General features: G+C 36.2%; 1 protein-coding gene and 1 long non-coding RNA gene across 7 annotated transcripts in view; one reads left to right on the forward strand and one right to left on the reverse strand.

Annotated features, from left to right (window-relative positions):
* Positions 1-1,184, reverse strand: part of LOC131504907 (uncharacterized) — a 44,047-nt gene extending 42,863 nt beyond the window's left edge. Inside the window, exon 1 of one of the 2 annotated variants that reach the window (XR_009258180.1) lies at positions 1,090-1,184. This is a non-coding gene — a long non-coding RNA (uncharacterized LOC131504907). The remainder of the gene's footprint in view (positions 1-1,089) is intronic. The other variant, XR_009258181.1, reaches the window with a different exon arrangement.
* FOXJ3 (forkhead box J3) overlaps positions 1-24,008 on the forward strand; it is a 151,124-nt gene that overhangs the window by 73,422 nt on the left and 53,694 nt on the right. For 4 of the 5 annotated variants that reach the window (XM_058717817.1, XM_058717818.1, XM_058717815.1 and 1 more), the window contains exon 5: positions 15,657-15,740. In XM_058717817.1, coding sequence (XP_058573800.1) covers positions 15,657-15,740 — 84 coding nt within the window. Of the gene's footprint in view, positions 1-1,452; positions 1,585-15,656; positions 15,741-24,008 lie in introns of those variants that run through there. The other variant, XM_058717820.1, reaches the window with a different exon arrangement.

Consider the following 24,008-nt stretch of genomic DNA (forward strand, 5'->3'; position numbering starts at 1 on the left):
TCTGAGATCAAGATTTGCTTGCTCTACCGACTGAGCCAGCCAGGCACCCCAGATTTTATGGTTTTAGAGTTAACTTTTAGGTCTGTAACTCGTTTGAAATTAATATTTGTTGGGGCGCCTGGGTGGCGCAGTCGGTTAAGCGTCCGACTTCAGCCAGGTCACGATCTCACAGTCCGTGAGTTCGAGCCCCGCGTCAGGCTCTGGGCTGATGGCTCGGAGCCTGGAGCCTGTTTCCGATTCTGTGTCTCCCTCTCTCTCTGCCCCTCCCCTGTTCATGCTCTCTCTCTCTGTCCCAAAAATAAATAAAAAACGTTGAAAAAAAAATTAAAAAAAAAAAAAAAAGTAAAAAAAAAAAAATATTTGTGTGTGATGTGTTTAATCTTCCTGTTGATTTGTCTTTTATCTTTATGAAATGTTCTTAAAATACTCTTTGTTTTGAAGCTTACTTTTTCTTATCCTAATATAACCACTACAGTTTTCTTATGTAGCTTTACGGTATATATTTTCTAGTATTTTGCTGTTGGCCTGTACATGCTTTTGTATTTAAAGTATGTCTCTTATAAACAGCATGTAGTTATTGGCTCTTGCCTTTTAAATCCAGTCTAACAATCTCTGCCTTCTAGTTGGGGTGCTTAGTCCATATTTAATATGATTATTCATATGGTTGCAATTTGTTTTTCTTTTGTTTCTTTGTTGCTTCATTTCTGCAACCTTTGGGATTAATCAACTAGTTTAAAGTACTCTCTTTTATCTCCTTTATTGACTTAACTGTGCTCTTTTTATATTTTGTTAGTCATGCTAGAGCTAAATGTGTAATACTAACTTACCAAAGTCTAGAGGTAATATACCACCTTTCACTTCATATTTCATACTTCATAACGTTTACTACTTACCTTTTCCCACCCACTTGACAAATCCAGTAACCTTAGAACAGTACAGTTCTATTTATTTATCTTTTTCTTTCTTCGTGCTGTCATAGCTTATACTTTTACTTACGACACAAGTCTCACCTTAGGATTGTTTTATTTGCTTTAGATAGCTGTGTTTTAAGGAAATCATGTTGAAGAAAATATTTTCCTAATTATTTACCTTCTCTGATGTTCTTTTCTGTAAATCCAAGTTTCAAGCTGATCTCTTTCCCCTTTAGCCTAATACCATCCTTGGGCATTTTTTATAGTGCGCGTCTGCAGAAAACACATTTTGTTGGCTCTTATTTATCTGAAAAGGTCTTTATTTCATCCTCTGAATCCTTTTTCTGGATGTGGAATCTTCAGTTTGCAGGGTTTCCCCCACCTTTCAGATGTTCTGTTGTACTTAGCCTCCCTTATTTCTGGTGAAAAGTCAGGTGTCATTTGTATTTTTATTCCCCTGTACCTGTAGTAGACCCATCTTATCCATGGATTTGCTTTCAGCAGTTTCAGTTACCCGTGGTCAGCTGTGTTCCTGAAGCAGATGATCCTCCTTCTGACGTATCGTCAGAAGGTCAGTGGTAGCCTCATGCTGTGTCACAATGCTTACGTCATTCACCTCACTTCATCTCATCATATAGGCATTTTATCATCTCACATCATCGCAGGAAGAAGGGTGAGTATGGCACAATAAGATATTTTGAGAGAGAGACCACATTCATATAACTTTTATTATAGTATGTTATAATTGTTCTACTTTATTATTGTTGTTAATCTTTTATGGTACCTGATTATTATTTTTATTTTTTATTGTGCCTAATTTTTAAATTAAGCTTTATCATCGGTATGTGCATATAGGAAAAAACATAGTATGAATAGGGTTTGATGCTATCCAGTTTCAGACATCCGCTGTGGAGGTCTTAGAATGTATTTCCTGTAGATAAGGGGGGCTGTGGTAATGTGCCCCCTTGCTCTCCCCTCTCTGTCTTTTGTGGTTTCCAAGATTTTTCTCTATTTTTAGATTGAAGGAGTTTGTGCCCCAGTGTAATTTTCTTTGTATGTATTCTGCATGGGATTTGCTTATCTTCTAGGATCTACAAAGAGAGGTTTTCATCTAAATTTGGGATATTTGGGTCATTAGTTTTTTCAAAAAATGAGGGCCCTGTTTTCTTTTCTTCTAGTCCAGTTAAAATACAGACTTAAAATAAAGTAAAATAAAATATAGACTGTTTGGGGCACCTGGGTGGCTCAGTCATTTAAGCATCTGACTCTTAATTTCGGCTCAGGTCATGATCTCATGTTTCATAAGTTTGAGCCCCACATGGGGCTCTGCACAGATAGTGCAGAGTCTGTTTGGGATTCTCTCAACTCCTTTCTTTTCTCTGCCCCTCCCCAGAAATGACTGACATCATTTCATAGGTCACTGAGGCTTTATTTTCACTTGTTCTTTTTTTCTTTTTATTCCTCATATTAGATCACTTTTACTGATCTATCTTCAGGATTTCTCTTTCACTTTGTCCTGTTAAACCTGTCTGGTGAACTTTTTATTCCGGTTACTGGATTTTTAAATCTAGAATTTCCATTGGTCTTTTTTGGGTATGTTCACAGATAATTGGTGAAATTAGTTTAATCAAATGCTTTGATGCTGGGACGTTAGGGCTTTTTTGTTTGTCCCAGCCAGTTCCTGGACCTGAGACATGCCCAGGAGCTTCTGCTTCATTGTGTTTTTGTTTTTGTTTTTGTTTTTTTCATTTTTATAGTAAGAAGATATGTAGTACTGCCCTGATCTGTACAGGGTTTAGGAAGCTCATGAACCTAGTTTATTCTTTCATCTGATTTCTTACATCTTTGATGTTTTCAGATCCTGGGTTTTTATTTTTTATTTTTTATTTATTTATATATATATATATTTTTAATTTTTTTTTAACGTTTATTTTTTTTTGAGACAGAGAGAGACACAGCATGAACCGGGGAGGGGCAGAGAGAGAGGGAGACACAGAATCGGAAGCAGGCTCCAGGCTCTGAGCCATCAGCCCAGAGCCCGATGCGGGGCTCGAACTCGTGGACTGCGAGATCGTGACCTGAGCTGAAGTCGGACGCTTAACCGACTGAGCCACCCAGGCGCCCCAAATCCTGGGTTTTTAAAGAGTTGTTTTGTTTTGTGTTTTTGAGAGAGAGAGAGAGAGAGATCGAGTGAGCATGCACACAAGTTGGGGAGAGGGACAGAGAGAGTCCCAGGTAGGCTCCACACTCAGAATGGAGCCCAACATGGGTCTTGATCCCATAACCCTGGGGTCATGACCCAAGCCAAAATCAAGAGCTGGACGCTTAACCAACTGAGTCACCCAGGTGCCCCTGGATCCTGGGTTTTTATGTTTAAAACAAAGTTATTACAAGAAATGAGAATTTTAAGAAATAAAGTTATTTTAATGATAAGTTATATTAATGTGTTACTTCCAACTGGTCTCCTTCCTCTAATCTGTTTCCCTCTGCTCTATCTTCTGCAATGCTACCTTTAGCTATGATATGCAAGTAAAACCACAAACATGTCTCTATTGCCATATTTTCAACTCCAGCCCCCCCGTTTCATGCCCCTAAAGTTATATTCAGGCTATACTGCATTATTTTTCTTCCATTTATGATGCAGTTTTATATCTTTTTATTTCTGAAGGTATTTTCCTATCTTCATTGTGTTTAAAATAGTCTTTCTTTCCATCTTCTTCATCCTTTGGTGGCCAACTGAAATGTCCACATTACTCTGAACAGTGGATAACAGTCTTTATTCTCCCTGTAACAACTTTTCTTCCTTTCTGTTTATTTTCACCTCTCTTCTTTTTATTACCATAGCTCTTTGAGCATACCACTATTATAGTTCTTGAATGATGGTAGCTATCTGTATTTTTATCTGTTATACTCTGTTGTGAGTTTTTTGTTGATAAGGTTTGGGGATTGGGTCTTTGTACTTGACATCTTCATACCCCCATAGCACCTAGCATTTTATCTGTACATAGTGGCTGTTTAATAAACATTTATCACAAGAATGATATTTATCTTTTCCTAGTTAACCAAGAAGTGGCTGTTGTATGTTTCGTAAGGAAACTTTTCTAATTATGCATTAATTCTCTTGGTATTTTAAATTAAGGATGGTTTTTAGATGTTTAGAAGTTGTCACTTTATTTCTTCTTTTACTCTTGATCAGTAAGGCAGCGTCAAGACAATTTATTTCATTTCTCAACATTAGTTTACTAATACGAGTTTGAGAGAATCTTTGGAGTTCTTATTCTTCAAGTAGATGAACTGCTTGACTTTCTCTGACATTAATGACTAGTTAGAACTTGTATCAAAGACTGACATGGTCCAAAGAAATCAAGAGATTTGAGTTCTCTCTGGGCAATACTACTGACTTGGTTTTGTGAAAAGTGACTTTTGACTGTTAAGCATATCACTTTATTAGATTAGAGCTCGTGATTCTTATTTTTTCTTAAATATTTTTTATTGAGATCTAATTCACATGCTATAAGATTTAGCGTTTAAAGGCATATGATTCAGTGGTTTTTAGTATATTTGCAAAGTTGTGGGACCATCACCACTATCTAATTTCAGGACGTTTTTATTTTATCACCCCAAAAAGAAACGCTTCAGTAGTCATTAGTAGTCATCCTTCATTCTGCCTTTACTCTCCATCTCTATGGATTTGCCAGTTTGGACATTTTATGTGAATAGACTCATTGTATGTGGCCTTTTGTGTCTGGCTTCTTTCATTTAGCGTAAGATTTTTCAGGGTCATCTATATTGAAGCATGTAGCAGTATTTCATCCCTTTTTTGTGCCTTAATCATACTCTGTGATATGTATGAACATATCACAATTATTTATCTGTTCATCAGTTGATGGACATTTGGGTTGTTTCTACTTTGGTTATTATGAAAAATGCTGCTATGATCATTTTTGTACAAGCTTTTGTATGAACATAATGTTTTCATTTTTCTAGAAATGGGATTGCTGGGTCATATGTTTAATCTTTTGAGGAACTGCCATACTTTTCTGTAGGAACTATATGCCATTTTACATTTTCACAGTTATGAGGCTTCCAGTTTTTTCATACCCTTGCCAACCCTTTTGATTATGCCTTTTTGATTACAGCCATCCCAGTGGGTATGAAGTGGTATCTCATTCTCTTATGGGTTTGATTGCATTGCTCTAACGGTAAATGATGAGGTTCATTTTTTCATGTGTGTATTGGCCATTCATATATCTCTTTTGGAGAAGTGTTTATTCAGATCCTTTGGCCATTTTTTAATCAGGTTGTCTTTTGATTAGTGAGTTTTAAGTGTCCTTTATCTATTTTAGGTACAAGTCCGGTATCATATGTTTGTTTGCAGGTTTCCTTCCATTGTGCAGGTGTGTTTTCACTGTCTTGATAGTGTCTATTGATAAAACACAGACTTTAAATTTTGATAAATTTATCAATTTTTCTTTGGTTGTTGTGCTTTTCGTGTCATATCTAAAAAGTCATTGACTAATCCCAGGTAATGAGGATTTATATTTCTTTTTTAAGAGTTATATACTTTCAGTTCTTACATTTAGGTCCCTGATCCATTTTGGGTAAATTTTTTGTATGCTGTGAAGAGGCCCAGTTTCATACTTTTGCATGTGGATATCCAGTTTTCCCAGCACCATTTGTTGAAAAGACTGTTCTTTCCCCATTGTTTTATCTCAGTATTCTGTGGAAAATCCTTTGGCTGTAAATATACAGGTTTATTTCTAGACTCTTAATTCGGATTACTATAATTTTTTCATACTTTTAAAATTAGGAGATGTCAATCTTCCAACTTTTTTCTTCGTTTTCAAGATTGTTTTGACTATTCTAGGTCAAATACATATTTATTTTAGGGTCAGCTTGTTAATTTCTACAAATAAACTGTGATTTTGATAGGAATTGCATTGAATTAGAGATCAATTTGGGGTGTATTGCCATCTTAACAATATTAAATCTTCCAGTCCATGAGCACAATATATTTTTACATCCTTTATTCCTTTTAACTTGAATAAAATACTGGGTATGTATAAAAACAAGTAGAGCAGCAGTATCTATAGTCCCATGAACCTCTGGAAGTTCTGAATATTTTAACTATTTTAATAATTTTAGTGTATCTTCAAATAAGACATTTATTGGAGTTAAGCTTGGTAATCATTTATTAAATTATAACTTATGCTAGTTATTAAGCTTGGCTCTGCAGATATAAGGATGACTAAGAGATCACTGCCATTAAGACTTCTGGTCTAGGGAGGAAATCACTTATAAAGATAATTTCATACAGTATATTAGGTTCAGAGATAAAGATTTCTTGAGAGTTGTTGGCCAGTCTTCACTGTGTAAAGCTTTTTGCTACATAAAAAAGTGATTGTGAATTGTGTATTAGCACAACTTTTCCTAGTTGTGATAGCTTATAGAGAAGTTAAAAATAAGTACCGTAAAGGTTCTTAAGACTTTGAATTTTGGATTGTTAGTATCAATAATACATTTTTAATGAATTTTCAGGATTTATGAATTAATAATTACAAAAAAACTTAGAATCAGCATGCCACCTAAAATATTGAAGGAAATAAACAGCATTCATGTAAAGCAAAAGAAAAACTAAAAAAAGAAAAAAATTCTCTTTAGCTATCTGGACTCCTTTCTTGCTTTTTTTTTTTTTTTTTTTTTTTAAACCTAGTCCTATTTAATTTATTATTGTCTCATAGATCTGTGTGACTTTAGCACCAGAATCTGGCAGTTCTGTTGAAGCCTGGGAACCCCTCTCGGAATAATATTTAAATTTAAATTAAATTAAATTAAATTTAACTTCATTTTTATTTTTTATTTTGCATGAGTTGGGGATTACAGGCAGAGGGGAGAGAGACAGAATCCCAAACAGGCTCCACGCTCAGTGCGGAGTCCGACACAAGGCTCGGTCCCACAGCCTTGGGATTATGACCTGAGTCGAAATCAAGAGTCAGACTCTCAACCAACTGAGCCACCCACGCTCCCCAGAATAATATTTTACTTAAGCCAGAATAATCAGGATGCAAAAGATAAACAGTTATATTAAAATTGTTATAAAAATATTATAACAAATTCATGATTCAGTAATCTACATGCTGCTTTAGTAACACTAAATAACAAAATTGAATGTGGCAGCATAGTAGTAGTAGTATTTTTGAGTGTGGTAGCCTATTAAATAACAAAAGTGGAAATGAATAATGAGTAGTAATGACTGACCTTTTGAGACAAAAACTATTAACGTGACAGGAATCAAATCGATTTGTCATTTGTTCCTTACATTTGTAATGGAAGGACATGCTGAATTTTCAGCATTTTCTCCTTACCCAATTTCATAATGTTCCTGAATCCTGTGCATAGACCCTTGCGGAGTTCATGAATGCCAGGTTAAAAATGCTATTTCCACTCTTTTCCTCTGCCTAAAATTGTTTTTTATTCCCTTTTCCTCCTGCCGCATCTGATGATCATCAGCCTGAGATTTAGCTCACTTGTCTCACTTAGCACTTGCTGATTATTTACTTGCCTTTTATTTGCTAGTCACTATTCTGATGTATTTGGAATACATCAGGAAACTGAACAAAAATCTTTGCCCCTGAGGAACTTACAGCCTTATGGGAGAATGACAGTAAACAAATACATAAATTATATAGAATTATATAGAATGTTAGATAATTATAAATGCTGTAGAAAAATATGCAGTAGGATAAAGTGGATTCAGTATGCATTGCCATTTTCAAAAGAGTAATAAGCAAGGTAAGCTGATTGAGAAAATGACTTTTAACAAGAACATGGAAGTGGTGAGAGTTAACAATACAGATATCTTTTCCGTCTCCTTCACCACAGCTGAAGACTGACTTTTTTATTTGTATTCCTAGTGCTAATGTTGTGACTAGCACATACACAATCAGCCCTTCATGAACTGTCATTAAGAGAAAGGTTGTTCACCTTTCTTGTGTCTGTCCATAGTTTGAGAAGTTTAACCAGTTTGGGTGATTGAACATGTGTCATTTTCCCAGTGGTGGGTTAGATAATATTCAGGTTATATCTAGGCATAGCTTGCTGTTCTTGCATTTACTTTCTGATAAGCCTTACTAAATGTAGTTTGGCTGTTATCATTAATCTTTTGTCTTTTTTTGTGCAAAGTACAAATAAAATAAATGTTAAATGAAAAGATGAAAGTTTAGGATCAGCCAAATTATTTAACTCTCTCAGGCACAGCTCTCTTTAAGCAATCAAATGAAAGTTGTAATAGATTATTTCAAAGGTCCTTTTCAGCCCTTAAAATTTAAGATTTGCCAAATATTTTTTTGCTTGCTGTTTGATAGAAATTGTAGGAGATGAGAAAGAATATTGGAAGAGTAATTTGAAGCAATATGTGGTCAAATACTGGAGGAGGAAATATTTTATATATGTTTTATTTAATCCTCAGTACTTCATCAGAGCCCATTGGACCCGGTTCAGTTTTTGAGTATCTTTTTTGAGCAGTTTTGATTCATAAAGATGGTTATTTTATGACTTATATTCTTTCTTAGAAATTTTCTAAAGAACAAATAGAAAATTTATGTATTTAAAAAAGTGAATAAAATTTATTCTCTCGCAATTACCATGTGATTCCTTTATAAATCTAACATGCATTATGGGATTTTATTGATCTTATTTTTCCTAAATCTTGAAATGATTGCATCTCCTTATTTCATCATTGTCCATCAGTCCACAATGCCCAGACACTAAAGTAACACGAAAACAAGTTTCAGTACATAACTAAAGGGTGAAAATTTACATATATATTTTTTGACTGGTAGAATTAAATTAGAAGTCAGTAACAAAAATATATTTTAAAAAACCCAAATTAGAAACTAATTGATACATTTCTTTCTTTCTTTTTTTTTTTTTTTAATGTTTATTTATTTTTTGAGAGAGACAGAGACAGAATGCGAGTGGATTAGGGGCAAAGAGAGAGAGGGAGACACAGAATCCGAAGCAGGCTCCAGGCTCTGAGCTGTCAGCACAGCCCGACGCGGGGCTCAAACTCACGAGGTGTGAGATATCATGACCTGAGCCGAAGTCGGACGCTCAACCGACTGACTGAGCCACCCAGGCGCCCCTAAATGATACATTTCTAAAGTACCTCTGGGTCAACAACAAAAATCATAAGGGATATTAGAAAGTATTTTGAACTGTATGATAATGAGAGCAGAATATATAAAAATTTGTGACATACAGCCAATGCATGTTGAGAAAGAAGCTTAAAACTTTAAATTAGAAAAATCAGAAGGGTCTGAAATCAGTTATGTAAGCATTTACCTTAAGAAGTTAGGAAAATAAAGAGCAAATTCAACCCAAAGTAAGTGGAAGGAAACAATAAAGGTAAAATTAGAAATAAATAAAACAGAAAATGGACAAACAAAAGCAACGAAACCAGAAGCTGAAATACTTGAGGAAATAGTGATGCCAGTCTTCCAGAAACTTTTAAAAAAATAGTGGATGAAGTAGCAGTTTACAGCTCATTTCATGAGTTCAGCATCACCATGATACCAAAGTCAGGCCAAGAAACAATAAGAAAACTACAGACCAATATCCTTTGTGAAAATAGACTACTCAAAAATCTTTAATAAAATAGCACCGAACTAAATTTATTGATACATAAAAAGAATACATCATGATCATGTGGGATTTGTCCCAGGAATGCGATGCAGGTTAAAATTGGAAAACTAATTGATGTAACTCACCATGTAGTAGAAGAAAACAGAAAAATCATATCATCTTAAGTGTAGAAAAGTTTTGGCACTCATTCAGCAAACTAGGAATAAAAGGGTATTTCCTTAATTTGATTAAAGAAATCTATCAAAAACTTAACAATTTGCATCATATTTAATGATGAGAAACTGAATGCTTTCTCTCTGAGATTAAGAACAAAGATGTTTGTATTCACTGTTGTGCAGCATTCTATTAGAGGTCCAAGCCAATGGAGTAAGGCAGGAAAAAGAAAAGACATCCATATTGAAAAATAGTAAGTGAAACTGTCTTTATTTGGAAGCAACATTATTGCATATATAGAAAATCCTAATATATGGGAAAGCCCCTAGAACTAATAAGTGAGTTTAGCAAAGTCAGAAGATACAAGGTCAGTATAATTTCTTTGTATTACTGAGGAATGACTGCAAGTTAACAGAAGCAGTTCCATTTACAGTAGCAAAATAATGAAATACTTGAGGGATATATTTTAACAAAATAAATATAGACCTGTTTACTCAAAACTGTAAAACATTACCAAGAGAAATAAAAGACCTAAGTAAATGGAGAGATACAGCATGTTTGTGGAATAGAGGACTCACTGTTAGATGTCAGTCTTCCCCAAATTGATTTATAACATTAATGCAATCCCAATAAAAATCCTAGCATACTTTTCTTTCCCTCCCCTCCCCTCCCCTCCCCTCCCCTCCCCTCCCCTCCCTTCCCTTCCCTTCCCTTCCCCTCCCCACCCCACCAACAAGCTTTGCAAAGAAATGCAAAGGACCTAGAATAAGCAAACAGTTTTGAAAAACAAAACAAAACATGAAGTTGTGGGACTTGTAGTGCCTGATTTCAAGACTTTCTACATAGCTACAATAATTAAGACACAGTGGTATTGGTATAAGGATAGACATGTAGATCAATGGAATAGAATAGAGTTCAGAAATAGACTCAATTTATATTGATCCTTATCTCAGACTTACGCAGTTAACCTTAAGTGGATGAGATACCTTAGCATAAAAATTAAGACTATTTTATAAAACATCTAGAAGAAAATGGAGGAAAATATTTGCCATGTTGGAGTAGGCAAATATATTTTTTTAAGCTAGACAAACAGCACAGACCACAAAATGAAAATTGATAATTGGAACTTGTTGAATTTAAGATTTTTGCTCCTTAGGTGATGCTGTAATAAAAATGAAGAGATAACCACAGACTGAGAGAAAATATTTATTATATATTATCTATCTATATCTATCTATCTTTCTATCTATATCTCTTTTGTTACTCAAAAAATATTAAAAAATTCTTGGAATACAAATAACCCAAAGTCTTATAATCCAAATAAAACATGGGCGGGGCGCCTGGGTGGCGCAGTCGGTTAAGCGTCCGACTTCAGCCAGGTCACGATCTCGCGGTCCGTGAGTTCGAGCCCCGCGTCAGGCTCTGGGCTGATGGCTCGGAGCCTGGAGCCTGTTTCCGATTCTGTGTCTCCCTCTCTCTCTGCCCCTCCCCCGTTCATGCTCTGTCTCTCTCTGTCCCAAAAATAAATAAAAAACGTTGAAAAAAAAAAAAATTAAAAAAAAAAAAACAAAAAACAAATAAAACATGGGCAAAAGTTTTCAACACTTTGCAAAATGATACATGGATGGCAAGCACATGCAAAGATGCTGCCTACTATCATTATTCATTCAGGAAGCACACATAAAAATCACTGAGTTACAATGACAACTTCCACTATATTGTTTGTCCTTGAAGACTTAAAATACTAAGTGTTGGTTAGGACATAGAGCAGCTGAACTCATGCATTGCTAGTCGGTGTGGAAAATAGTTTGACAGGTTGATTCCATTTATGTGAAATTTTAGAAAAGGGTGAATAATTTATAATGGAAGCTGATCAATGGTTGTATGGGATGGAGGTGGGGGCAAAGGAAAGGGAATTGCTTGCTGAGTCACAAAAAGGATCCTTTTGGGGTGATGGAAATGTTCTGTATCTTGATTTTGGTATTGCATGAGTGTATACATTTGTCAGAACTCCTTGAACTGTATATTTCAAATGGGTGTACTTCATTTAAAAATATATATACTCCAATGAAGTTGGTTTTAAAAATAAAATCACAACAATGAACTGTTGTTTCCTACTTGTTGCACATGAGCCTAGAGTAGTAGGCCTTACTCTGGGAAGAAGTTAGATGAAATGTGTGTTTGTAGATAGGTTATATTTGGGCAGTTCAGTTTCTGTGAGAAATATTAAGGAAGAACAAAGGTAACTGCTTTTTTTTTTTTTTTAATTTTTTTTTTCAACGTTTTTAATTTATTTTTGGGACAGAGAGAGACAGAGCATGAACGGGGGAGGGGCAGAGAGAGAGGGAGACACAGAATCGGAAACAGGCTCCAGGCTCCGAGCCATCAGCCCAGAGCCTGACGCGGGGCTCGAACTCACAGACCGCGAGATCGTGACCTGGCTGAAGTCGGACGCTTAACCGACTGCGCCACTCAGGTGCCCCGGTAACTGCTTTTTTTTTTTTTTTTTTAAATTTTTTTTTTCAACGTTTTTTTATTTATTTTTGGGACAGAGAGAGACAGAGCATGAACGGGGGAGGGGCAGAGAGAGAGGGAGACACAGAATCGGAAACAGGCTCCAGGCTCCGAGCCATCAGCCCAGAGCCTGACGCGGGGCTCTAACTCACGGACTGCGAGATCGTGACCTGGCTGAAGTCGGACGCTTAACCGACTGCGCCACCCAGGCGCCCCTCGGTAACTGCTTTTTAAAGGTAGCTGAAAGGGACCTTTTGTGGTATGATATAGAACATAAAATTTATCATTGTAACCATGTAAGTGTATAGTTCAGTGGCATTAAGCATATTTACATTGTTGTACAACCATCGCCACCATCTATTTCCAGAACTCCTTCACTTCCCAGGTTGAAACTACACCCACTAAATAGTAATTCTTCCTCTTCCCATCCCCCAGCCCATGGCAGCCACCATTCTACTTTCTGTGTCTGTGATTTTGACTATTCTTGGTACTTTATGTAAGTGGAATTACACCATGTCTTTTTGTGATTTACTTCACCTAGCATGATGTCATAATGGTTCACTCATGTTATCGCATATATGACAGAATTGCCTTCCTTTTAAACACTGAATAACATTCCATTGTGTGTGTGTGTGTGTGTGTGTGTGTGTGTGTGTGTGTGTGTGTATACACCACATATTATCTATCTATTGATGGACATTTGGGTTGCTTTTACCTTTTAACTATTGTGAATGATACTGCTGTGAACATGAGGATATGAATATCTGTTCAAGTCCTTGTTTTTGATTCTTGTGGGTATATACCTTGAAGTGAAATTGATGGATCACATAGTAATTCTGTGTTTAATTTTTTGATAATCTGCCACTCATTTTCCACAGTGACTGCACCATTTTGCATTCTGTTAGTGTGTCCACTTCCTTGCCAGCACATTTTATTTTATTTTATTTTATTTTATTTTATTTTATTTTATTTTATTTTATTTTATTTATTATTTATTATTTATTGATTGATAATAGACATCCTAATAGGTGTGAAGTGGTATCTTGTGGTTTTCATTTGTGAAGGGAAATTTTAAGGTCATTTAATCCAAACCTGTGATTTTGCAGATGAAATTCAGTCAGTAGGTTAGCAAGAGCTACCTAAGGTGGATGATTTTACAATTTCTTTTGTGAATTTCAACGGTTTGTGTTTGCATTTAGGCATTCAGGGTTTTGTGACTATATCCTAAATAGTTAGGCATATGAACAATTTTTTTCTTTGTGATAAGCTACACCCATCATATTTTGTGTGGAAGAATAGATACTTTTAAAAATAGTTTTATTAAAATGTTTAATAAGTCTGAAGTTTGGACAGTGAACCGTTTCCCCAGATTAACACACAAGTGTACACCATGAAAACAGCATGAAACACTGGAATTTGTCATTTCCATGAACATTAAACTGTTGTTCAACAAGTGTTGGTATTTGTCTTCCTGCTTTAATTTTCAACTTCTATAACAACGGAGTATAAAACTTTTTTCCTTCTTTATTTTGCAACTTGCTAGCTGAACCTACTCAAAAATCATTGTTTTCATTTTTAGTGCTTAATTTCTGTAGTGTCTACATTTTACATGGTTCTTGGCAAGTTTATATCAGGTCTGCTAGATTCATTAGCTGAAACCACAGTGACTACTTTGAAAAGATAGAGATGAATCCTCCAGTAATGGCTGGGTGATGAAATGAGTGCTAAGTTGAGGTACCTTGTACTCTTAAAATTGTTGGCACTGTTCAAATGCTCTTCTTCGTTTTTCAAAAAATGTTTATTGAGTACTTACTATGTATTTGACATTGTACCTGGCGCAGTGGATATAGAAATGAGTTTCTACCGTTAAGGAACTCAGTCAGCCCGGAAAGGATACAGACCTATAAATAAGCTTATAATGTAAAGTGCAGTCAGTGGTCTAAATGTATAAAATGTGTGGAGATCTTACAGAGGGAGAGAGTGATGAATTTAGTAGGAGGATCAGAGGAAGGATTCCTTTAGATGGGATCTGAGCTGGGTTTTGAAGGTAGAATGTGAGTTTGTCAGTGGTACTGAGATCAGCATGTAGGGTAGGCAAAGCTGTGTGAAAGAACATGGTACGTATGCTTAAAAGACGATAAGCAGATAATTCATGTTGGACACAAAGAATGAGGATTGTTAGATGAGAGCTGTATTTCCCCTCATTGTCAAATACTGCCTGAAAAAACAGCCTGAGAGTGTTAATGAAGTAATAGAGGCAAAGATTAAACTTTAACACTGGATTAATTGTAAAATTATAAAACTGGGATGTGCATTGTATATCTGTTTCTGAAATGCATATCTCCCTCCCTTCCTTTTACTTTCTCCCTCATTCCTTGCCCTCCTCCCGTGTGTGTGCGTGTGTGTGTATAAACAAGTTAACTGAGGGAGGGAGAAAGGAAGCAAGCCTTGGTTCTGGTCCCGGTTCTCATACCCTTGGTTGAACAAACCACTTCTCTTTTTGAGCTTTGGTTTCTTCATGATCTATACTTTTCAAATATTTTTTGAGGGAGTCCCAATTCTTGAGTGCCTGGAACACAGTAGGTGCTAAATATGTATGTTCAAATGAGTGGTCTTGAGAATTTGTATCTAAGAGAGGATAAATAATTAAAAAGCTTTAACAGAATAAGAATAAGCAGGGGCGCCTGGGTGGCGCAGTCGGTTAAGCGTCCGACTTCAGCCAGGTCACGATCTCGCGGTCCGTGAGTTCGAGCCCCGCGTCAGGCTCTGGGCTGATAGCTCGGAGCCTGGAGCCTGTTTCCGATTCTGTGTCTCCCTCTCTCTGACCCTCCCCCGTTCATGCTCTGTCTCTCTCTGTCCCAAAAATAAATAAAAAACGTTGGAAAAAAAAAAAAAAATTAAAAAAAAAAAAAAGAATAAGAATAAGCAATAAAAGATTTATGTACAGACCATTGCTCTCCAGGATGCATTTATTATATAAAATGTGTTCAAGCAGTTTGTCTTTATATAAATGGTTTCATTTACCATTTAGATTTGTGAGGTCCTAGAGTATGGAAACTGTAGTATCTTTATATATATAAAACTCTCCCCAGACTTGAATGTCATATGCTGTTGTAATTATCATATGTGTCCAAAGAATTAGTATATATTTAAAAAGTGTGTTCATTTGTTCTTTGGCTGTGGCAGAAGTTCTTGGACTTAACTACTTCAGATTGTGATTTTTTTTTTCCTCTTTAATAATCTAGTTGTAAATGGACATTTTTTCTCATGTAAACCTTATTTTTCTCAGTGCAAAGCTAGTATTTCTTCTCATGCTACTTTTCCACTGTTGTATCTGCAAAATATTTGCTTCTGGAGCAGAAGATTGTAAAAATCCATTTTTAACCTTATAGAGTTGCTGTGATATACTGTTAATATTTCTTTCTTTACCTTTAGGGGTCCTACTGGGCAATAGACACCAATCCGAAGGAAGATGCACTGCCTACTCGGCCAAAGAAGAGAGCACGATCTGTAGAACGGGTAAAACGCTCTTTATCACAAATTGAATATGGCAGGGTTTATGTCAGCAGTACAGCTTTTTAAAGTTCATTTCCTATATAGCAACTACAACCTTAATGAAGGTAGTATTTTATTTGTATAGCATTTCTGTTTTTACAGAGCACTTTCAGACTCATTTTATTTGATCTTCATAACTCTTTGAGTGAGGTAGGCAGTTTAGGAATTAAGTAAAAGGTTTGTTTCGTAATTATGGCATAACTGTTCCCATAGACTTGAGTCCAGGTCTCTTGAATTGTAATTTGGTATTCTTTTTTCTGTATCTCCAACACCGAGGACTGGTTTTATGTAACAGAGCTGTTCCTTTTCACTGCAGAGAATCAGTCTGATTACATTGAATTTTCCTGATGGCTTTCAAAATGGTTTTTCCTGCTTCCAACCATGGAATAATTATTTTGTGTACAAAATCTGTGCCTCTGTGTTGTTTGTAAGATCATTCTTGGGAATTTATGGTTAGAATGAATTTGCAAGAACGAAAGAGAAAAGGAGCTCTAGTTGATATCCTAGGATACTTATTGTAACATACTTTTAGTCAGCACTTTGGCTATCATCAGACATTAACTTTACCTTTCAGCTTTCCTCATTCTGTATTTCCATCTCAGCTAAAACACATACAGACCCCATTCTACCCTACTATTCTTTGACTCATTTCAGATGTTAACTGCATTGTGAAACCTTTCCTCAATTCGTTGTGTTCTTGTAGAACTTTTACAAAGTTGTGTTATAGAATTTCTCATACTTGGTAGAAATTATTTGTTTCTATATTTGTCTCCTTCCCTGGACTGTGATCCCTTAAGAGCAGAGAAAATATATTTGTATCTCCAGTGTTAGTATTTTTCACAGCTTATAAGTATCAGTAAGTGTTTTCAGAATAAATCAGGGCAAAGGGAATAAGATAAGATAAAGGAAACTGGGTAATTGTTTGGTCAGATAAATTTGTTTTATGCCCCTTCCTGGTAGAGAGATAAAACTTTTCAATCTTAAAGATAAGGACCTTAATTAAGCTGAGGGTTTAAGTTGGGATCAGGCGAGCTCATGAAGTATAGGTGCAATGGGATTTAGTGAGGGAGATTTATGGAGCCAGCAGAAGGAATTCGATACTCCAGTTACCAAGCTATATGGAATTAGAGGTGAACTCTTAGGCCCACTTTTTGGTTTTGTACATACCAAAGTTTAAGAAATTAAAGTTTCATATTGGTGGGATGGTCTTCTGTTAACAGTTTTAAGATTGAGATGCTGATGAACTATGCATGTAATGATTTGAGAGGGAACCAACCTCAGTTCCTGCCCTCCCACTTCCGCCTTTTAGAAGAGACTTAGCACATGGACTTTAATTGTGTGAGAACGTGGAGCACAAAATTTTTAGCATCTCTTGCCAGAATGTGGAGGAAGGAGAGAGGTATCCACATTGTTAACCCAGAGCATCAGCAGGGATGCATATCTTGGAGGGTTGAGGAATTGTGGTCTTCTCAACCATTTGTTCTTTTTCTGCAGTGCCTGGAACTTGAATTATTTTTGGAAATTTGAATTGATAGTTGGGTTGACAACTGTGCATTTCTTTTGGGTATCAGCTTTAAATTTTATTCTTGTTTCATAGTTCTTAGAGCAATCACTCTGAGAGTCCTTTTTTTTTTTTTCCTGAAGACCATATTGTCCAGTTTACAGTGGAAGTTTATAGAAATAAAGGATTCAGATTACAGAAGTATGTTTTACATACAAAGCATGTGTTCTTGAATTTTGGACATATTTTCTGTTGCTTATCTTTTTATTTTCATTTTAAGCTAAAATGTGTGTAAAAACTTCAACAACTTATCTTTGTAGTATAGTCCCATAAAATATCCAGTACCAGAGCCTTTTGGCTAGTACTGTTGATAATTATTTTGGCCTGAGCTGTGTATTGGTTACTACCATAAGAGAGAAACTATATAGAAAATTCTAGCTGTAAGCAGAGTACATATAATCAGGGAGACAGATGTTGTTTAACAAATTCTCTAAACGATAATCTTTCAAAACAAAATTTATTGCTTTGACAAGCTGGTTATGTCTATATTTTTCATTTAGAGGTTTTCTTGGGAGTAGAGGGGTAGTAATATTTTTATTAGAACAGAGTTTGTATTTTAAATGACCGTTGGGTCTTATCTAAGGAAATGTGTAAGACAGTCAAATAGTGATGGTTCTGAATGTGATTTTCATGTATTTAAAGTTTTCTCAAAAACTAAACATGACCCATAAGTTGAAACTTTTAAAAGATTTTATTTATTTTTATTTTTTTAAGTAATCTCTGCACCTAGTATGGGGCTCAAAGTCAGCACTCCAAGATCAAGAGTCACATGCTACCAACTGAGCCAGTTGGACACCTCTAAATTTTTTAAAGATTTTAAAATGTAGATGGCAAATATGTTGACATCCCTCAAAGATTCTTATTAAATTTCTGAAATTTGTTATTTTTTTCCATGTGTAAACATCATAATTCTATGTGAAAAATCAAAATGTTTCACACATTTTTGAAGAGATAAGCTTGTAGTGGAACAGAATTGGCTTTCTAAACTGCTGAAGAGAAAGAATTTTTAAAAATGCAAGTAACAATGTCTATGTCCTAAATGAAAAATGAAGCATGATCATTATTTCCAGCCTAATATTCTTAACTCAGTTCTCTGGACCACCTCCCTGTCCCTCTATTTACTTGAACAGAAGCCCATGTTCTGGCCTGATCATTACAGTGTCCCTTTCTTCTTTTCTTAATTCTTGAGTATAAATGTCTCTCATTTTCCTTTTTCTTATTTCTTCCATTTTCTTACCACTTTTATCATAAAATGGACCTGTAGACCTTAAAAATATACTGAATAAAATTTAGCATGGTGAAATGAATGGGCTCCTTTACTAGGAGTCCTGTGTTTCTCTTCTGGCTTTACAATTTACTTGTTCTTGTGACTTTTGGCAAATTGTTAGACATTTTTTGAGCTTCAGTATCCTCAGTTATAAAGTAAGAAGATAGAAGTCTTGACAGCTGCTATGAACTGAATGTTTGTGTTCCTCCAAAATTCATATGTTTGGGGCGCCTGGGTGGCTCAGTCATTTAAGTGTCTGACTTCGGCTCAGGTCGTGATCTCGCAGTTCGTGAGTTCAAGCCCCGCATCGGGCTCTGTGCTGACAGCTCGGAGCCTGGAGCCTGCTTCAGATTCTGTGTCTCCCTCTCTCTCTCTGCCCCTTCCCCGCTCTGTCTCTCTCTGTCTCTCAAAAATGAATAAACGTTAAAAAAAAATAAAAAAAAACAACAACAAAAAACCCCCCAAATTCATATGTTTGAAACCCTGCCTAATTCCAGTGTGATGGTATTTGGAGGTGGGCCCTTTGGGAGGTAATTAGGTCAAAAGGATGAAGCCGTCATGAATGGGATTCGTGCCTTTACATGAATAGGCCAAAGAGCTAGCCAGCTGTCTGTACCATGTGGGAATACCCATGAGAATACCTGGAAGAGGGCTCTCACCAGAACCTGACCATGCTGGCACCATGATCTTGGGCTCCCTGCCTCTAAAACTGTGAGAAATAACATTGCATTTGTTGATAAGCCATCCAGCTTTAGAAATCTGTGTGCTAAGACAACATTGTAATAATAATAGATAATTGTATTGAGTGTATGTGCCAGATGCTTTAAAGAATTTTATGTATATTAACTCCTGTAATTTTTATAGTAACTCCAAATTATGAAACAGTTAGGTATAGATGTTGAGTAAGTTGTCAAAGGGTACTAACACCACTGGGTACCAAGGCCAGGATTATGAACCCAGGTAGTCTGCCTTTAGAGTCTGTGCTGTTTACAACTGTCCTGTCCTGCCACTAGTATGTACTATGCCGAAGACCACATTACTGAATCAAATTTCTTTTTATGTGTGCATATCTTGCGAGCTAATTAATGGTCCTTGATTTTAAAAGAGAACCCTAACATTTAACATACATGTATAATATATATGCATACATAGACACATAATTAGGGACATGAATATGATTATAAATGACAGAACAAGTACTAGTTAATCTGTTACACCAAGCAAGGATAACTAAAGTAGCACAATATGGATAATATTGCCCTGGGAAGGCCTTTGGGAAGAGGAGTGAAGCTTGGCGTGGAATTTTTTTGCCTAGAAATAGTTGTTCCACTTGGAGAAAACTGTGCATGATTGAGTGGCAGGTAGGAAGTGCAGGTGGCATAATTGAGAACCCTTTTAACAATAGTGAAGAATTTAGGGCATGGACATTTAGATAAGGAGTAGAAAGCCTAAAGCCTTGGAATCAAGGAAGTTATTTTGATTTCATAGCCTGTAGTGTTGAGAAAGGAATCAAACAGTTAAGATACTTGCTCTTGGGGTGCCTGGGTGGCTCAGTAGGTTAAGCGTCCGACTTCAGCTCAGGTCACGATCTCGTGGTCCGTGAGTTCGAGCCCCGCGTCGGGCTCTGGGCTGATGGCTCAGAGCCTGGAGCCTGCTTCCGATTCTGTGTCTCCCTCTCTCTCTGCCCCTCCCCCATTCATGCTCTGTCTCTCTCTGTCTCAAAAATAAATAAAGGTTAAAAAAAAAAATTAAAAAAAAAAAAGAAAGATACTTGCTCTTTATAAAAATACTCCTTGCAAAAGGAATATGCTGTAGCGGAGAAAATTAATTTTCCCTCTACCCTTCTAGGTTCTTGGCTGGGACCCCCCTGTAATAAAAAGGCAGATTAGTACAAGAAAAACAAATTTAATTACACATGTGTATATGGAAGTCCCACAAAGATATCAGGCTCAAAGGCATTTGAGGCTTATATACCACCCTGAGCTAAGGAAAGGAGTGTGGTCTGGGGTTTCAGAGAGGAAGAAGGCAATTCACAGAAAGGGGAGAGAAGAGCAGATGTTTGGTAAATAAATGTTTTCCCAGGTGTGCAGAAAAGTCAGATATAAAAAGTTATCTCTGGTAAAAACTTCCTGGTACAGATCCCTTTCTCATTTCTTTTGGGCAGTGAAGGAGAAAGTAATTTTTACTGAATCTACTGGGTCCTGTTTGCCTTCAGCTCAAAAATCACGTGCCGGAGTGGGGCATGTTTTGGGATGCCTTGTTCTGAATCCCCTCAATGGATGGAGTTGCCATTGTGAAATGACAATGGCCTGGGCTAGGGATATATATATATATGAATAAGAAAGTTCTCTAGAAAATTAGCATAGTATCAGGTTTCTTAATACATACTCATAATTTTGTGAAATGCTGTCATTTTACCATGTTAATTTGACAGATCTTTGTTCTCTAGATACTGTGTGTCAGGCATTATGCTAAAATGTACGGTATACCAAGAATAATGAGACCTGATAAGACCTAGAATTCTAACACAAAGACAAAGTAGTGTACAGAAAGTATTTTAAGAAGGATATGACACGTTATTGTATACAAAGGAAGGAGAAATTATGTTTTATCATAATATCTGGGGCACCTTCATATGGGTTCTATGGTTTGGCTTTCAAGTATAGATAAGCAGGGCAACATAGAAGAGCATTCACTGAGCACACAATTACTGAGTGTTGAGTGCCTGCTCTGAGCAGGCACTGTTTTAGGTGCTGGGGAAGCCTCAATTAACAAAACAGACATTCTCTGCTCTCCTGAAGTTTATATTCTGTTGAGGTGGGGTGTGGATAGAGAGGCATGAGATACGAGGGCATGATCAAAGGTAAGATAATAGGGGTGGAATAGTGTCAGGATTTGGGAGAGAACATAGTAGGTCATTTTATCTGGATGAATTTTTCCTCTTTTACTTTAATTTGCATTATACATGCCATTCGTTGAGAGAGTGAGTGTACACCTTTTATAAGCGTAGAGCTAAATGTCGGGGGAATAGTGGTAGTACGCAAGACAGAGTCTCCTTACGAAGCTCTTAAGCAGGAAAGCTAAGCTGATAATTCATAATATGGCTTGTTGTCTTAGCATAATTAATAGTTCCCTGATCATTCTCAGAATAGCATTTGGATGATAAATTATGTAAGTACTCTAAAGAGAAGGGTTTTGAGAACTTTGCGGCCATATAGCAGAGAGCTGATGTTTCAGTGAGGCCTGTTAAATGAGCAGAAATAAGGCAGATGAGGGTGGTTGGCAATGTGAGAGTGAGGGGAAATCACATGTGTAAGCCTAGTCGTTAAAACAAGTGCCCAAAGTTTTGAGGAACTGACTAGTTTGTATGGCTGGAACATAAGAGTCCAAGAAGGACAGTAATTTCTAACTTTCATTTTTTTCTGTCCTATTAGTTTCTGTTCTTATGTTGATTAATAAATACATTTCTCTTTGACCTTTTGCATTTATTTTCTTTTTTAATTTGGCTTTGCTTGTTCAGTTCAGCCAAAGGATATATTACTGAAAAGTGCCCTGTCCTGGAAGCTGCTTAGTGTAGAAAAAAATCAAGATTAGCTGGATAGTATCTACAGAGTTTTGTTTGAAGACTGCAAAGCAGTGAACTATTCCAAGGGAACCAAATATTAAGGAATAGAAAAGGTAACTCCAGTTTTGGGCAGTTTTTTGTTAAAAAAAAAAAAAATGCTTTGAGAGAATGAGTACTCCAGATTAGTATGGTAAATTATTTCCTTTATCATATTGATAATCACAGAAACATATTCTCTGTTCATGCTTTGATTGCCCTCCCCTTCCCCAAACTAAATCATGTGTCTTAGTTATTTTGTAGTTATTCTTTACTTACACGGAATCTCTTATGCTAAAGCAGTGGTTCTCTGTGTGTAAGGCCCATTCAGGGGGCCCACAAGGTGAAAACTGTTCATAATACTGAGGCAAAGAACTTTGTCTTTTTTACTCATAATTTTTCAGAGGTTACGTGACCTGTGATTTTACCATAGATTGAAGGCAGAGGCAGATATGAGAATCCAGTGGTCTTCTATTAAGTAGAGCATTAAAGCAGTTTGTTTAAAAATTTAAAATCCATTCTTCTCACTTAGTTTTTTGTTTAGAGACTGTATTTTTCATACAGAACTATGTTAGCATGCAATGTAAATGAATTAATAAGTTTTGTCTCAGTTTAAATTTCTAGTAGGTAAATATCAATAGATATAACTCACATAAATAAGAGCTCTTTGGGAGCCTCAGTAACTTTAAATAGTTGCAAAGGTGTCCTGAGATAAAATTTGAGGAATATTGTATTAAAGGAAGATTTCCTGTCTCTTCCAGGAGACATTCCTTTTGAGAAAAGATCTTTGTCATGATTTAAGTTCTACTGCAAGTAGACAAGGAATTGAGTGCAGGTAGTTTGAGGGGTGATACTAGGAAAGTAGGGCAATTATCAAGTCAGTTACCACTGTGAGCACTTAAGAGCGCAGTCCAACTGGGAAACGTTGGGAGGTGGTTTAGAATTGTGGACAAGGCACAACTGTTAAATTGGTAGATTGAAGGTACATCTTTTGGAGTAGATTTCTTGTAATTGAAAGAGACTCTTCCTGGTCACTGGTTAGTATTTGCCTAGGTGCCTCATTCAGGGTTTTAAAATAAGTGGACAAAATTTAGTACTGTTAGAGAAGTTGTTGAAATGGTTGTATGTGACTGCTGCTTATGGATAGTGAAGTGTTTTTGTTTTATGCTTGGCACAAGTAAGGTGCTTTGAAAGAATTGTAAGTAGGAAATAATGCCCCTGTTAGGAATGTAAAATTTCTGAACATTTCAAAGCTGGGAAGGAGGATGGGGTACTGCTGGTGGTAGGAAATAGAAATTCTAAATACAAAAACAAGAAAAAAACAACGTTCAGACTGTGTTATGTTTTAGCTTCATGTAATTATTCAAAGTTCTTTTGTTTAAGAATATAGTAAAATTATGAGCACAATCAAGTCATATTACAGAGTCATGAGGTGTCACTTTTATTAAGTACAAGATTTGGGGGGAAATAGAATTTAACCAGGAAGTTAGGAGATCTAGTTTTAAAATTAATTGTACTATAACTTAAATATTTAATTTTCTGGTCATGGTTTCTTTAAATATAAGTGGATTGTCAGCTCTGTAGGCCCAGGAAATCCCTCGAGTGCAAAGGCTCCGAGGGAGAAACATACCTGGCACCTTGAGAAACAGCAAGGAGGTCACTGTGGCCATGTGTGAGGAGGGAAGAGTAGTGGGACCTGACATCAGAGAAGTAAATGGTGGGAGCAGGAAAAAGATGGTGTAGTGCCTTGTGTGCCTTTATAAAGACTTTGTTTTTACTTTGAGGGAGGTGTGGAAAGCCATT

This window comes from Neofelis nebulosa, chromosome 2, assembly GCF_028018385.1.
Source record: "Neofelis nebulosa isolate mNeoNeb1 chromosome 2, mNeoNeb1.pri, whole genome shotgun sequence".
In the NCBI taxonomy this organism is placed as follows: Eukaryota; Metazoa; Chordata; class Mammalia; order Carnivora; family Felidae; genus Neofelis; species Neofelis nebulosa.